General features: G+C 39.3%; 1 protein-coding gene across 2 annotated transcripts in view; it reads left to right on the plus strand.

Moving 5' to 3' along the window:
* Window positions 1–16839, plus strand: part of Ifi44l (interferon-induced protein 44-like) — a 37559-nt gene extending 20720 nt beyond the window's left edge. Inside the window, 9 exon segments of one of the 2 annotated variants that reach the window (NM_001446941.1) lie at window positions 1006–1487; window positions 2152–2200; window positions 2707–2902; window positions 3609–3713; window positions 3716–3766; window positions 13667–13838; window positions 15030–15130; window positions 15744–15918; window positions 16179–16839. In NM_001446941.1, the coding sequence (NP_001433870.1) occupies window positions 1006–1487; window positions 2152–2200; window positions 2707–2902; window positions 3609–3713; window positions 3716–3766; window positions 13667–13838; window positions 15030–15130; window positions 15744–15918; window positions 16179–16264 (1417 nt within the window). In that variant the 3' untranslated portion in view covers window positions 16265–16839. 2 annotated transcript variants of the gene reach the window in all.
* The last annotated feature ends 672 nt before the right edge of the window (window positions 16840–17511 follow it).

Consider the following 17511-nt stretch of genomic DNA (forward strand, 5'->3'; position numbering starts at 1 on the left):
TTACAATGGTGGTCAAGTCGTCAGGGCAGACAATAATGGAACTTTCTCTGAACCAGTTATAAAAATAAGGACATGGAGACTTTCTTATTATTGATAAAAGCTTAGGTACTGTAGCTGGACAGACTCTCTGCTAACTTGTCCAAATTAACCCTGACTATTCCTAGTCTATGTCTTTCCACTCATTCCTACCTCCTCTGTGTCCCTGGAAAATCTCTGGAATCTGCTTCTTTTCCCAGAGACTCTCTCTCTGTCCAGAAATCCTGCCTTCTACTTCCCTGCTCAGCTATTGGCCATCAGAACTTTTTTAAGCCAATCAGAAGGTAAGGGGGAATGGACATTTACAAAATCCTGAGAAAGGTGATAAGCCATTGCAACAGCAATACCCAATCTTGCCAGCCGGTTTTCACTCTCTGCCCATCTGAATTAACAACTGAATACTACAAACACATTTACACAATCTAGAAAAGGTTACTCCAACAGTAGAGACTATTTGATTCACAAAGCATATAAAACATTTCTTCATTACTATTTTTTTGTATTTTTTCTAATGTGGAATTTACTATCAACCCACGTTAAATTTCATTTATGTATTTATTTATTTATTTATTTATTTATTTATTTATTTATTTATAGACAAGCTCTCCCTGTGTAACTCTGTCTGGACTGGAACTCACTGTATATGTAGATGAGGGTGGATTGGAACTCAGTGTTTTGACCTTCTTCTCACAGGCATCTACTTACCTCTGTCTCCTGAGTGCTGGGATTAAAGGAGTGTGCCATTGTTCCCAGCCCAATGCTAAAATTTAATGCTGTTTATCATTTCAAAGGAACTTATTTTTCATATGCTCTTCCTTTATTTCTACATACTATATTACTGGCTTCAAGTTCTTAATGTGTTTTTATTGGGTCAGAAGTCAAAAGAACTCACTGGAACTAAACAGAAACTTATTCTTTTAAACTGTTGTATTTTGCTAGTCATTCAACTTCTATTTGCTTTTCTATCAGTTACAGGAACACAAAAGTGACAACCAGATTGACATGGATAGAGGAGAAGATTCTGGAAAAGCTGCTTGGGAACGCTTCTTTGACTCTTCTTTATCAGTCTAATGTTCACAAGCGGTGCACTTTGGAGATGACTAAAAAATGTTCTCTTCAGGGATCCACAATGACAATAGTTTACCTGGAGCAAGAAGTTGTGGGTGTTTTTATGCTGGAGGATTTTCCTGATAAAGATTCTAAAAAAACATCTACTTGTGCTTGGTTTTCCTTTGAAAGGAATAAAATCAGCTCTGGAATATCAGCTTTGGTTTTGAACACACTAGTTAAAGTTAATTCCACAAGTTTGCAAATGTCCTCAATCAGTGGTTTGACACTCATTGTATATCCAAGCAAAGAAGGACTTTATCTAAATGAGACAGTAATAAAAAATCTAGAACTCAATGTTAAACAATCTCAGTATTTGGAATGTGAAATTTTTCGAGTTGACGGTATGTACAAAAGGATAATCTGCTTTTACGTTTGGTTCTAGTTTTCCGATTTACATATTATCGTTGGTATGTAAGGGCAAGGAAATGATGAAGCTGTTGTGCCTGGGAACTAAGGACAGCAGGCTACTATGAGCAGAGAGATTTAAGATGTATATGTGTAAAGTTGGTGTCAGTCTTGCCGCATCTGCTCCTCTGCTGAACCCACAAACACATCTTAAATGTGCATTAGCTTATACCTTTCTTTGTTCTGTAAAACTATAAAAATGTTGTAAGAATGCTTCCACACTGGAACACTGAATGTGGGGTAACATAAATCTGTGTTCTCTGGTCACGGTAACTCAAAATGTCTCCAGAATAAACTATCTCTTCTTCCCTTAAAGCAGAAAGACAGAGCTGGAGATGAAGTTAAGACAGGAGAGAGGAGAAGGAAGCAGGAGGCAGAGAAGAAAGGAGGGAGATAGCAGAGAGACCAGAAGGGTGAAACCCATTATACAGGTGCCGAGATCTGTCTTTTCTCCTCTTCCTCTGAGGATGCTGCCAACCTGAACTCTCAGTGGAAAGGGCCAAGATCAAACAAGCAGACCAGCCCTGTTTAGGAGGGAGACTTGACCACAGACAGCCAAGCAAGTCAGGAAGCTAACTATGATGTGCTTATTTTCTGTAGGCATTAAAAACAATCCAGGCTTCATAAAGAAGATGGTGACTGCCAGACAGTAAGTTAGGTTCTTGACCTACCTGTTATTCATTTTACTGAGATTAATTGCATCAAATGCTGACAATGAACTAGTGAGAAAGATAAAAAAAAGTCATATTACTTGGAATGATAAAAGTTGTTGTTGACAGATGAAATTCCAGTCAATTTAAAAAGCAACACCCTTTCCAATTTATAGATGCAAATGCATTTTTATTTCCCTTTAATATATTTTATGCCAAGTAATCACTAACTTTCAGCGTTAACATCTCTCCAAGATTTATGTTCTAAAGTTAATAGTGGCTTGTTCAAGGTTAAGATTTCATTCTGCTATATAAATGTAGTTTATTTCAGTGAAAAATACATAACCTGGGGGGTTCATGGTGTTATACTTAATGCATTATAAAACTACTACCAAAAGAAGCATGTAGATAAACTTATCCCTAATGCAAGAAATGAAAGCTCTAAGGTAATTATAATGCTTTGTGGAAGGTCTGCTGCTGCATTTAATTTCTGCATTCTAAACAGGCATCGAGGAAAATTCCTCTCCACTCTCAGAGCCTACAGGCCTTATGCAGACTTGGTTTCAGAAGTTCGTATTCTCTTGGTGGGCCCAGTAGGTTCAGGAAAATCCAGCTTTGTCAACTCAGTGAAGTCCTCTTTCCAAGGCCGCCTAACTCGCCAGGCCATCGTGGGGTCTGACAAAAGCAGCATCACCACGCAGGTAAGCTACTTACGGCTTTGTGAAAGGTGACTGCAGGTCAGACTGAATGTATTTGTTCATTTCTTTGCAATTTTCTCTTACACATAACCTTCGTAATCTACAGTTAGATGCTAAGCAATTAAGTAAAGTAGAAATAAACACTGCATCAGAATGATCTCTATTCAGTAATATTATTCCAGAGAATTCTTTGTTTTTGCAGACCCATGAGTTAGTTACAGGAGAGCACCTTTCCGTACTTGGGGCAAGTACAGTCTAAGACTCTAGCATCTCCCGGTCACTGGTTCTACATCCCAGAGCTCAGAACATTTCTAACCCTTTCACAAGTTGCCTCTTGTTTCTTGATGTGGATTTATTTCGACATGTCAGCACAGTCTGCGAAGTCAAGGCAAGATGCAGTAAAACATCAAATCTATTAAGCATTAACTGAAACGCTTCAAGGTCTGAACTGTGGTAATGTCATAAATGGGTTCAGCACTTTGTAGTAGAGTGCAGCCTTAGAGCGTCTCCTGTACCGCATGTGGAAGAACTGTCACCACGTAGCTTGATGTGGTCATTCATGCTTTAAACCCAACCCTCTGGGGCTGAGGTAGGAGGATCATGCTGGTTCCAGGCCACTTGCTGTATTAAAATATCAGCAAAATTTCCCTTTACCTCTTGTTTCGAATGCTGACGAATATTCTTTAACTCAGTATTTCATTTTTTACAGTACAAAGTCTATTCTATCAAAGATGAAAAGAGCAAGGAAACACTTCCATTTATGCTGTGTGATTCAATGGGGCTGGAGGATGAGGAAGAAGCAGGGCTGTGCTTTTAAGATGTGACATTCCTCACATCTTAAAAGGCTGTGTACCAGACAGGTATCAGGTAAGAGGTCCTCCATTCCAAGACACTTGAAATTGTCCCATTGCTTTTTTACCCTACAGGACCATTTGGGCTGCCATTGTGATTCCAACATTAATACTACTACACAATGACATATATATATATATATATATATATATAGTGTGTGTGTGTGTGTGTGTGTGTGTGTGTGTGTGTTCATGATAGTAAAGTAAAGAGATGGTCCTCATGTTCTATGCCATTGAGAAATAACTAAATGTCAGGAATCAACTTATCCAAATTCCAGAAGAGGTTCACAAGATTGTTCTGTTTACATGGTTCTTTTCATAATGCCAACCATGAGAAAAGAAGTCATTTAAGTGGTAGTTTAATTTTGTGTATGTCTAAGTGTAGAGAAGATATTAGAATAATTATCCACCCTCTATTGGAATATTCCATAAGAGTGGAGTGGGGCAATGCTACCTCATGCCAGGATCTATACAAATGGGTAATCATAATGGTTTTTCCTAAGCCTTAGTTTTTTTTTTTTTTTTGTGCGTGTGTCTCAAGCAATATGGATACTAATTTTATGCAGAGCAGCTGTAATGAAAAATAACATCCTTTTTGCAAAAAAGAATACATACATATACATATACATACATACACATACATGCATATATATTTAGAAAGCTACTGGTTCTAACAAATCTAACATAGATTTATGCTATAATAACAAGCCAGTAGTCCAAGGAAAGTTAAATAAACAATACAAAGTGCCTAGACACATAAAATAGGGCTTTTTTTCTGTTGACAAGTGGACCAAATAGGAAATATTTCTGAAGTACTGTCTACCCAAAACCTGTTTAATCCGGCTCTGGCTATCCACCGCCTAAATCCCTTACTACCAAACATAGCCCTGCTATGGTATTTGATTAATTCAGCAAAATATTGTAGTTTGTACCCCAAAAGTCTGGATGATGATATCAATGAAAAACAACCAAAATGGTAATAGACTGTAGATTAAGGTGGGAAAACTTTGGCACAGTTCTTATTTAATGATCCCTGAATATAAGAGCTCCTTTAAAAAGTGCCGCTCCCTAGGCAATGTCAAGAATTCTCGAATTGGAACCTCGCCTCTTCATCTCTGACCTAAATTCCTTTCATGTTTTGGACCTTTTTTTTTTCCCCTTGTATGTTTTAAAAGATTTAATTATCTAAGTGTGTGTGTGTGTGTGTGTGTGTGTGTGTGTGTGTTAGAGAGAGAGAGAGAGAGAGAGAGAGAGAGAGAGAGAGAGAGAGAGAGAGAGCATGTGAGTATGAGCATGGGAGTGCAGGTGCCCACAGAGGCAATGGGTCCCACTGGAGCTAGAGTTGTAAGCAGTTAAGAACCTCTGGACTTGGATGCTAGAAACCACATTTGGGTCCTCTGCAAGAGCAGTAAAGCCCCCTCAACTGCCGAGACACTTCTCCAGCCCCTGTACTTTTTTTAAAAAAGGATTTCTCATACTCTCTATGTTTGGAAAGAAACAGCGCCAGATCCTTCCTTTAGCCTATAATCTCAGCAGGAGGAAGAGGTTAAACCACAAGTTCAAGGACAGCACGCTGTGTGAAGAACAAAACAGCAACACCCTCAGAGTTGGTTACCCTTGACGCACAATCATCCATTAGCACCCAACAGTAGTTGTAAAAGGAGTCACCTAGAACATCAAATTCTCCTGCTGACCTAACTCCTGCTATGAGTTAACCAAATCCTGTCAGCGATCCCCTCTCCCAAAGTTCCCTATCTGCCTTGCAACTGCACAAAGCCATCACCCTTTATCCTGTACACTAAAAATAGTCCGATCTGATTCATCCATGCTTGAAGTTCTGATCCATTCAAGGACAGCCTAAATCTGCATGTGTGGGGGTGTATCTCCTGCCTCCCCCCCACGTATTACAGAAAAGTCCTAAGAAGTGTAGTTCTGTGGATGATCCCACTTGATCTCTAACATACCCGCCCCAAAAAATAATTAGACTTTAATTAGGAGAAGATCCTAGACTGTATCTGCCTTACCCCTCTTCTTGCTCCCTCACGATCCCATAGAGCTCAGCTGGTCTAGAATGACCTTCACTTTCTCTGAGCCTTGCTCCACCTCCCAAGTGTTGGGACTGACTTGCTGTAGCTACGTCCCAAGCCAGAGAGTTCAAATCATTAAGCTTCCCGTTTTAAAAAGATTTATTTATTTATTGTACATGAGTACACTGTAGCTGTCTTCAGACACACCAGAAGAGGGCATCAGACCTCATTACAGATGGTTGTGAGCCATTATGTATTTGCTGGGATTTGAAATCAGGACCTCTGGGGTAGCAGTCAGTGTTCTTAACCACTGAGCCATCTCTCCAGCCTGAGCTCCCCACTTTAGCTACTTAGCCAACCACAACTGTCTTTTCCTCAATTCTGGCATTTCTAAGGTAGTTCAAACAGAAGAACCTACTGAAAAATGGTTAATACTCTGGGCAGAACTTAATAAAAAAATTCAGCTGTACTCTCAACAAAACACCTTTCCCCCCTTTTCTTTTACATTTTCCCCCCATCTTTATTAAATTGGGTATTTCTTATTTACATATCGATTAATATTCCCTTTCCCAGTTTCCATGCCAACATCCCCTTAACCCCTCTCCCCTTCTTTATGGGTGTTCCCCTCCCCATCCTCCCCTCATTACTGCCCTCCCTGCAACAATCACATTCACTGGGGGTTCAGTCTTGGAAGGACCAAGGGCTTCCCCTTCCACTGGTGATCTTACTAGGCTATTCATTGCTACATATGCAGGTGGAGCCCAGGGTCAGTCCATGTATAGTCTTTGAGTAGCGGCTTAGTCCCTGGAAGCTCTGGTTGGTTGGTATCCTTGTTCATATGGGGTCTCAAGCCCCTTCAAGCTCTTTCAGTCCTTTCTCTGAAGCCTTCAACAGGGGTCCCATTCTCAGTTCCGTATTTTGCTGCCGGCATTCACCTATGTATTTGCCATATTCTGGCTGTGTCTCTCAGGAGAAATCTACATCCAGTTCCTGTCAGCCTGCACTTCTTTGCTTCATCCATCTTATCTAGTTTGGTGGCTGTCTATGTATGGACCATATGTGGGGCAGGCTCTGAATGGGCGTTCCTTCAGTCTCTGTTCTAAACTTTGCCTCCCTATTCCTTCCCAAAGGTATTCTTGTTCCCCTTTTAAAGAAGGAGCGAAGCATTCACATTTTGGTCATCCTTCTTGAGTTTCATGTGTTCTGTGCATCTAGGGTAATTCGAGCATTTGGGCTAATATCTACTTATCAATGAGTGCATACCATGTGTGTTTTTCTGTGATTGGGTTGCCTCACTCAGGATGATATTTTCCAGTTCCATCTATTTGCCTACGAATTTCATAAAGTTATTGTTTTTGATAGCTGAGTAGTATTCCACTGTGTAGATATACATTTTCTGTATCCATTCCTCTGTTGAAGGGCATCTGGGTTCTTTCCAGCTTCTGGCTATCATAAATAAGGCTGCTGTGAACATAGTGGAGCATGTGTCTTTGTTATATGTTGGGGTATCTTTTGGGCATATGCCCAAGAGAGGTATAGCTGGGTCCTTAGGTAGTTTAATGTCCAATTTTCTGAATAACCTCCAGACTGATTTCCAGAATGGTTGTACCAATCTGCAATCCCACCAACAGTGGAGAAGTGTTCCTCTTTCTCCACATCCTTGCCAGCATTTGCTGTCACCTGAGTTTTTGATCTTACCCATTCTCACTGGTGTGAGGTGAAATCTCAGGGTTGTTTTGATTTGCATTTCCCTTATGACTAAGATGTTGAACATTTCTTTAGGTGCTTCTCAGCCTTTCAGGATTCCTCAGCTGTGAATTCTTTGTTTAGCTCTGAACCCCATTTTTAATACGGTTATTTGTCTCCGTACAGTCTACCTTCATAAGTTCTCTGTATATTTTGGATATAAGCCCTCTATCAGTTCTAGGATTGGTAAAGATCTTTTCCTAACAGCAGTGTCCTTTGCCTTACAGAAGCTTTGTGGTTTTATGAGATCCCATTTATCGATTCTTGATCTTAGAGCATAAGTCATTGGTGTTTTTTTTTTTCAGGAAATTTTTTCCAGTGCCCATGTGTTCGAGATTCTTCCCCACTTTTTCTTCTATTAGTTTGAGTGTATCTTGTTTGATGTGGAGGTCCTTGATCCACTTGGACTTAAGCTTTGTACAGGATGATAAGAATGGATCGATCTGCATTCTTCTACATGCTGACCTCCAGTTGAACCAACACCATTTGCTGCTATCTTTGTTCCATTGGTTGGTTTTGGCTCCGTTGTCAAAAATCAAGTGACCATAGGTGTGTGGGTTCATTTCTGGGTCTTCAATTCTATTCCATTGGTCTATCTGTCTGTCTCTGTACCAATACCATGCAGTTTTTATCACTATTGCTCTGTAACGCTGCTTGAGTTCAGGGATAGTGATTTCCCCAGAAGTCCTTTTATTGTTGAGGATAGTTTTAGCTATCCTGGGTTTTTTTGTTATTCCAGATGCATTTGCAAATTGTTCTGTCTAACTCTATGAAGAATTGGGTTGGAATTTTGATGGGGATTGCATTGAATCTGTAGATCACTTTTGGTAAAATGGCCATTTTTACTAAATCCTGCCAATCCATGAGCATGGGAGATCTTTCCATCTTCTGAGATCTTCAATTTCTTTCTTCAGAGGCTTGAAGTTCATATCATACGGATCTTTCACTTGCTTGGTTAAAATCACACTGAGGACCGAGGTATTTTATATTATTTGGGGCTATTATGAAGGGTGTCGTTTCCATAATTTCTTTCTTGGCTTGTTTCTCTTTTGTGTAGAGGAAGGCTACTGATTTATTTGAGTTAATTTTATACCCAGCCACTTTGCTGAAGTTGTTTATCAGGTTTAGTAGTTCTCTGGTGGAGCTTTTGGGATCACTTAAATATACAATCATATTGTCTGCAAATAGTGATATTTTGACTTCTGCCTTTCCAATCTGTATCCCTTTTATCTTCTTTTGTTGTCTGATTGCTCTGGCTAGAACTTCAAGAACTATATTGAATAAGTAGGGAGAGAGTGGGCAGCCTTGTCTAGTCCCTGATTTTGGTGGGATTGCTTCAAGTTTCTCTCCATTTAGTTTAATATTAGCTACTGGTTTGCTGTATATAGCTTTTACTATGTTTAGGTATGGGCCTTGAATTCCTCTTGTTTCCAGGACTTTTATCATGAAGGGGTGTTGAATTTTGTCAAATGCATTCTCAGCGTCTAATGAAATGATCATGTGGTTTTGTTCTTTCAGTTTGTTTATATAATGGATCACGTTGATGGTTTTCCATATATTAATCCATCCCTGCATGCCTGGGATGAAGCCTACTTGATCATGGTGGATGATTGTTTTGATGTGCTCTTGGATTCAGTTTGCCAGAATTTTATTGAGTATTTTTGTGTCAATACTCATAAGGGAAATTGGTCTGAAGTTCTCTTTCTTTGCTGGGCCTTTGTGTGGTTTAGGTATAAGAGTAATTGTGGCTTCATAGAAGGAATTCGGTAGGGCTCCATCTGTTTCAATTTTGTGGAATAGTTTGGATAATATTGGTATGAGGTCTTCTATGAAGGTCTGTAGAATTCTGCACTGAACCCATCTGGACCTGGGCTCTTTTTGGTTGGGAGACTTTTACTGACTGCTTCTATTGCTTTAGGAGTTATGGGGTTGTTTAAATGGTTTATTTGTTCCTGATTTAACTTCAGTACCTGGTATCTGTCTAGGAAATTGTCCATTTCCTCCAGATTTTACACTTTTGTTGAATATAGGCTTTTGTAGTAGGATCTGATGATTTTTTTGAATTTCCTCTGATGCTGTTGTTATGTCTCCCTTTTCATTTCTGATTTTGTTAATTTGGACACACTCTCTCTGTCATCAGGTTAGTCTGGCTAAGGGTTTATCTATCTTGTTGATTTTCTCAAAGAACCAGCTTTTGGTTCTGTTGATTCTTTGTATAGTCCTTTTTGTTTCTACTTGGTTGATTTCAGCTCTGAGTTTGATTATTTCCTGCCTTCTATTCCTCCTGAGTATGTTTGCTTCTTTTTGTTCAAGAGCTTTTAGGTGTGCTGTCAAGCTGCTGATATATGCTCTCTCCTTTCTGCAGGCACTCAGAGCTATGAGTTTTCCTCTTAGCACAGCTTTCATTGTGTCCCATAATTTTGGGTATGTTGTACCTTCATTTTCATTAAATTCTAAGAAGTGTTTAATTTCTTTCTTTCTTTCTTCCTTGACCAGGTTATCATTGAGTAGAGCATTGTTCAACTTCCATGTATATGTGGGCATTCTTTCCTTATTGTTATTAAAGACAAGCTTGAGCCAGCACTGATCTGATAGGACGCATGGGATTATTTCTATCTTTCTGTATCTGTTGAGGACTGTTTTATGACCGATTATATGGTCAATTTTGGAGAAAGTACCATGAGGTGGTGAGAAGAAGGTATATCCTTTTGTTTTAGGATAGAATTTCTGTAAATATCTGTTAAATCCATTTGGTTCATAACTTCTCTTAATCTGTCTATGTCTCTGTTTAATTTCTGTTTCCATGATCTGTCCATTGATGAGAGTGGGGTGTTGAAAACTCCTACTATTATTGTATGAGATGCAATGTGTGCTTTGAGCTTTAGTAAGGTTTCTTTTATGCATGTAGGTGCCCTTGTATTTGGAGCATAGATGTTTAGGATTGAGAGTTCATCTTGGTGGATTTTTCCTTTGATGAATATGAAGTGTCCTTCCTTATCTTTTTTGATGACTTTTGGTTGAAAGTAGGTTTTATTTGATATTAGAATGGCTACCCCAGCTTTCTTCTTCTGACCATTTGCTTGGAAAGTTGTTTTCCAGCCTTTTACTGTGAGGTAGTGTCTGTCTTTGTCTCTGGGATGTGTTTCCTCTAGGCAGCAAAATGTTGGCTCCTCATTGCATATCCAGTTTGTTAATCTGTGTCTTTTTATTGGGGAATTGAGTCCATTGATGTTGAGAGATATTAAGGAATAGTGATTGTTGCTTCCTGTTATATTCGTATTTGGATGTGAGATTATGTTTGTGTGTTTTTCTTCTCTTTGTTTTGTTGCAAAACGATTAGTTTCTTGCTTTTTCTAGGTTGTAGTTTGCCTCCTTGTGTTGGGCTTTACCATTTATTATCCTTTGTAGAGGTGGATTTGTAGAAAGATTTTGTGTAAGTTTGGTTTTGTCATGGAATATCTTGGTTTCTCCATCTATGTTAATTGAGAGTTTTGCTGGATACAGTAACCTGGGCTGGCATTTGTGTTCTCTTAGGGTCTGTATGACATCTGTCCAGGATCTTCTGACTTTCATAGTCTCTGGTGAGAAGTCTAGTGTGATTTTGATAGGTCTGCCTTTATATGTTACTTGACCTTTTTCCCTTACTGCTTTCAATATTCTTTCTTTGATTTGTGCATTTGGTGTTTTGACTATTATGTGATGGGAGGATTTCTTTTCTGGTCCAATCTATTTAGAGTTCTGTAGGCTCCTAATATATTTATGGGCATCTCTTTCTTTTGGTTAGGGAAGTTTTCTTCTATGATCTTGTTGAAGATATTTACTGGTCCTTTGAGCTGGAAGTCTTCACTCTCTTCTATACCTATTATCCTTAGGTTTGATCTTCTCATTGTGTCCTGGATTTCCTGTGTGTTTTGAGCCAGTATCTTTTTCCGTTTTACATTATCTTTGACAATTGTGTCGATGATTTCTATGGAATCTTCTGCTCTTGAGATTCTCTCTTCTATCTCTTGCATTCTGTTGGTGATGCTTATATCTACGGCTCCTTGTCTCTTCCTTTAGTTTTCTATATTCAGGGTTGTCTCCCTTTGTGCTTCCTTTATTGCTTCTATTTCCGTTTTTAATTCCTTCACCTGTTTGATTGTGTTTTCCTGGAATTCTTTCAGGGATTTTTGCATTTCCTCTCTATAGGCTTCTGCTTGTTTATTTGTGTTTTCCTACATTCCTCTAAGGGAGTTCTTTATATCTTTCTTGAAGTCTTCCATCATCATGATCAAATGTGATTATAAATCTAGATCTTGCTTTTCTGGTGTGTTTGGATATTCAGTGTTTGCTTTGGTGGGAGAATTGGGCTCCGATGATGCCATGTAGTCTTGGTTCCTGTTGCTTGGGTTCCTGCGCTTGCCTCTTGTCATCAAGTTGTCTCAAGTGTTACCTTGTTCTGCTTTCTTTGACAGTGGTTAGACCATCCTATAGGCCTGTGTGTCAGGAGCTGTTTTCCTGTTCTCTTTCAGCCAGTTATGAGAACAGAGTGTTCTGCTTTCAGGCATGTAGTCGTTCCTGTTTACTGGTCTTCAGGTGTTCCTGTGAGCATGTGTCCTGAGTTCACCAGCCAGGTCACTTGGAGCAGAAAAGTTGGTCTTACCTCTGGTCTTGTGCCTGAAGTCGCTACTCAGAGTCAGGTTTCAGCTCTCCATGAGGGCAACAACCATAAACACCTGCCCTGCCTTCTCTCTGAAAGTCTATCTCTTCCTCCCACAGGATTTGGGTGCAGGGAGCTGTTTGACCGGGTCCCTTCAGATCGGGGCAGAGTCTGGACCTCAGCATTGAATGCCCCTATCTTCCTGTTCCCAGAGGCCCTATCTTGATTTTAAATATATGAAATGTAAGAACATCACAATCTGTGTCCTAGAACATCTGAGAGCAATAGTAATACACTGTAAGTATTCACAGAGTTAACAATTTAGCACCTCACTTTTAGGTGTGGGATATAATGGAACCAGCTTCCATTTCTAGACAATGGTCTTTTTTCCCCTCTCAGTTGAGCTTCATTGAAAAGCTTGATTTTTTGATCATTCATTCATTTGAAATTATTTATTAAAAATATATTTTGTTCCAAACCTGAAAAGAATCACTGAAAAAAATCCACTGTTAATTAAAAGCGCAGGCATTATTTTCAAGAGACTTACAGTCTAGTTAGCTCAAAGAATTACAAAGTTATGGGGAGGGGAGAGTCACATCACTAAGGCCCTCAGGTTTCATAGCAAGGAGCAAGTCAATTCAGTCCAACATAAACATTTGACATGTTTCACAGTCTATCTTGTTTGTGGTAAGGACACGCTAACTTGGAAGTTGGTATTTCTTCCATTTTACTTCACCTTATTTCGCCTTGAAAAAAGTAAGAAGGAATCCTAGTCTTTAAGTTTAATTGTCATTCATTCTCTCCTCTCTGCCCCTCCCCATCCATGAGTCCAGGTAAGCATGCAAAATTCACAAAGAGAAACCTTAAAGGCTGCTGTCTTAGTTAGGGTCTTTTTGCTGTGAACAGACACTATGATCAATGTAAGTTTTATAAAGGACAACATTTAATTGGGGCTGGCTTACAGGTCCAGAGGTTCAGTCCATTACCATCAAGGCGGGAGCATGGCAGCATCCAGGCAGCCATGACGCAGGACAACCTGAGTTTTACATCTTCAACTGAAGGAAGCCAGGAACAGACTGGGCATCCTCAGGCAGCTAGGAGGAAGGTCATCACAGTGACACACTTCCTCCAACAAGGCCACACCTTCTAATAGGGCCACTCCCTGGGCCGAGCGTTTGCAAATCATCACAGATGCCTAGAAATTCTTAATGATATTTGCTTCTGGATATTGGAGATTTGAGTTAAGATTCTAAAAGTATCCTTTGCATTTTTCTTTAACTATTTTAGTGGCTAATTAACATTTTTACCATAACAATAAAGCCATTTATCTTTGAAAGAGCTCTGGTGAGTGAGATCTTGGCAATGAAAAAGCAAGCTGGGAGGAAGCTTTAACTAAACAACCTGAGAAGAAGCTGGGGAAGGAGGAGACTGAGCAGCCATGCCTTCTGCTGTACAACTTTGCAGAGGCTCTGCAAAGTGAGTGTCAACTTCTTTTTCTGTACAGTTCAACCCACGCGAGCCAATTAAGCTGAAACAGTTCACTTATACTGCCTCTCCACCTCTGAAGGACAGGATTCACTATGTGGCTTTTGTCCTAGACATCAACTCTGTCGATACACTATCTGATAAAATGGTGGCAAAGCTGAAAAAAATTCGAAAAGATGTAGTAGACTGCGGTAAGTTTCGTTGTGTAAGCGTTGGAAATTTTTGAAATGATTACCATTTCACAGGAAGTTGCAAAGGAAGTAGTGAAGATGCACATGCTCTCTAACCTGGGCAAACGCCCTGAGTCCCAACTTGGTGGCAAGTGCAGAAGGGACTGTGGAAAAACTTGCCTAATTGAAGTATGTTAGCCTTCAGAACTGAAGACCTAGATTGTCTATAGGTTGAACTTTTATAACCCTCCTGAGGTTTTTAAAGGGACTCACCTTCTCACAGGAATTAGCTAGTAAGATCAAAACAAGGGAACTGACACTGTTTCATCACACATAGATAACAATTTATGACTACACAGCTATGTCTACAACCCAGGATACAGAATCATCTCATCTCTACGAAGATCACATTCTGACTGTGTGCCATCCCTAACTACTTGTGACCACATCTTTATGGTTATATCTTCATTTGAGAATTTTATATGAAAAGGATAATTCATTCATAGGATACATTTTGAGGTTGGCTATTTTAACTTGGCCTAACTAACACCCTTCCAAGTTCATGTCAGACTGTCTATATGGTCATTGTTTATTCTTTGGTAGATAAGTAATATTCCCTGGTGTATCAGGATGTGTTTACACATTGTCTAGGTTTTAGATATGATAAAAAATCCTTCTGAATATTAGAGTTTTAATTTTTTAGGGATCACAGTTCCCTAAGGGTAAGACTTCCATATCATAAAGAAAATAAATATTAATTAAAAAATAATCACCAAAATGCTACTCAGAAAAATGACTCTATGTTACATTCCAATTAGGGCTACATGACCAACCCAGGTTTTCCGTATTTTTCTAATATTTGGTATTATTGTTGTCATTATTAAAGATTAACCTTTGTAATAGATATGTAGAAACATATTATAACAGTCTTAACTTGCTTTACCTAATGGATTCTTTAGTTCAGTGGTGCAGTAGAAATTTCTCACTGTGAAAGTGCACCAAGTTTTCAGATTTACTGTGAGTTTAGATCCATCTCCAAGTGCGCTTTCCTTTCAGAAGGAAACAATCTTGGGAGGATCTTGCTCCACACTGAGGTTATTGGCGATGTCTCTCATCCAACTTTTCAAATCATCTTAAAGAGAATGGTGTTTATGCATACATTTAAAAACTATCTTGGCACATTTTTATAATAACGGTGTCTGTTTGATTCAGGTGTAGGATGTGTAGCCTTGCTTACAAATGTGAGTGACTGTGATGAGGTTCTCGACGACAATCTTGTAAACATGACAGAAAATATGACTTCTCTAAACCAGGTAAAAGGTGGTGCTTATAATCAGATGATATGGGGATAGAATCACAGCTATGTGCTCACTTACTGTCTTCTCTCTCTCCCCCAAGTCAGCGTTTGTGTGTGCGTGTATATGTGTGCATGCATGTGTGTGTGTATGCATGCATGATTGTTCATACGTGAGATGAGGATTAGGTCAAGGTGGGTGTAGTTCTGCAAGTCTGATGCTCAGAAGCTGATACCAGAGGCTTGCAAGTTTAAGGCCTGTTTTGGGCTACAGAGTAAATTCAAGACCATGTCTTAAAATAAAGGGGAACAAGGGGATGTAGACAAAGCTCAATGAGAGAGACTTGCAAGTGTGTTTGACGCCTTGAGTTCAGTCCTCATTAGTACAAATAACTGGATTGATTGCTCAGTTTGGTCCAGCTTGTATTTTGCCTTACAACCATAATTATCCATATTATAATTTTATCCTGAAGAGGATTTATCAAGCCATTACCATTTCAGTTCCTGCCATTAATTGTATTTAATATTCAGTAAATTTATACTATGTAAACATAAAATTTTCCTATGTATACATAAGTATGCTTCATGAATGTATTTCTACGTAAAATGCATCTTAAATACATTTTCCACAGGTACAGAATGTCCGAAACATGCTAAATATTCCTGTGGCTAATATCTTGATGGTCAGCAATTATGCTTCAGAGCGAATGTTGGAGCCTCTGAAGGATGTTCTGATCTTTGCTGCACTCCAGCAGATGTTGAGGGCTGCGGATGATGCCTTAGAAGACTTGCCTCTCGAGGACACTGGTACCACTGTTCCTTTCTAAAGCACTGTCATTCGGGAAACCTTCAGCTGTACTTCAGTAGGGTGTTTTCCTAGTCCTGACATGTATTGTCATATATGCTAATTTCTGCTTTGGCTTGTCTCTGTTTGGAGCAATCTGAGGATTGACACATGCTCCTGTGACAGCATCCCTGATTTTAGCACAAGTCTAATCACCCCAATAAGAGAGGAGAGGCACCCTGCTGAAAGCCTTTGCTAATATTTGCTGTTCTGTTTTTGACAGCATCAGATGATGGCTCCTTCAACAATTCATCACATATCAAAAATGAAGGCAAACTCGGAGAAGTGAAGAGAAGAGAGATGTCCTAGGACAAATAGGCTTCCATATGCCCACACAATCTATAGTTTTATATGCAGAAAACAGAGGTGTCAGGTCCCCCTGGAACTGAAGCAGGGGCTCATGAGCCATCTGATGTGTATGCACATTTACATGTGTCATTCTCAAGCTTCTTAAGCAAAACAAACTTAGCCTTGCTTTTGCTTCCCCAGCACATTATGCTATGTGTTCTAATTGGTGGCACAGCAGCAACAAAATGATGTAGGTGTCAGCCATTTCAAAAAGAGAATGGGTTCTTGAGAAACAGGATTGGATTTGCCTTGTAGTCACAGAGCTCATCACAATGTCTAGTAAGCATTAAGATACTCATAACTCCTATTTACCACTTTCTCCAACTTGATGATATTTACTTAGGTATCTACTCCATATGTATGAGAGGACATAGAGACTAAGATGCGGGAAAGAGGACTTTTCACTTGTCTCTGGTTGAAAGGATGGGTGTCCCTAAATAAATTTAAATGAATTGAAAAGCGCTGATATCTGTTAACAACTTGATTAATTATATTAATGTTTTAATTTCATGAAATAAACTTTCTTGCTAAATGTTTCCATGCTTGATTTTAAATCTACTGAATTCCAAAACACCATAGCTGTGTCTCCAACATGGGACTTTTGAGAGATGAAATATGAAATGTGAAATATGTTTTGGTTCAATAGGTTCTTGTGTCCTGACAGCGTCACTTACTCTCAACCAGTTTACTATTTCTTCTGGGTTACTAAGAGGACAAGAATCCCTTCAGGATAGTTATGAGGAACTGGTTTTTCTTAGCATAATGTTTTAAGGGAAGCTGTGTTCTTGTGAATGTTCAAGAGCCATAACACCATCACAATATAGAGGGCTTTTTTAATGATTTACTGATTACTTTTCAGTTTCACCTCATGTACACAAATCCTGCTCTTTTCCCTCCTCCCTTCAAATCCACCCTTCACCCTGGTGACCTCCCCTTAACCCCAAGATAGAAAACACATAAACAAACAAGCAAACAATAAGACATAGGAAACATTTTATCGTGGAAGCTATAGAATATCACAGGGTGTACCACAGTAAAGCCCTCTGTTCACACATCTTCACTTGCAGTGAGTCATTGGTCTGGATTGAGAACTCTGGCTTTAGAGATACCATCAATATTGGACCCTCAACAGGACTCCTCTCTGTCATCCCATTGTTGCCCTGTGTAATATCTCCATGCTACTTTAGAACTTCAGGACTATATTTCCT

The sequence above is a fragment of the Rattus norvegicus genome, chromosome 2 (assembly GCF_021556685.1).
Source record: "Rattus norvegicus strain SHRSP/BbbUtx chromosome 2, alternate assembly SHRSP_T2T, whole genome shotgun sequence".
Taxonomy (NCBI): domain Eukaryota; kingdom Metazoa; phylum Chordata; class Mammalia; order Rodentia; family Muridae; genus Rattus; species Rattus norvegicus.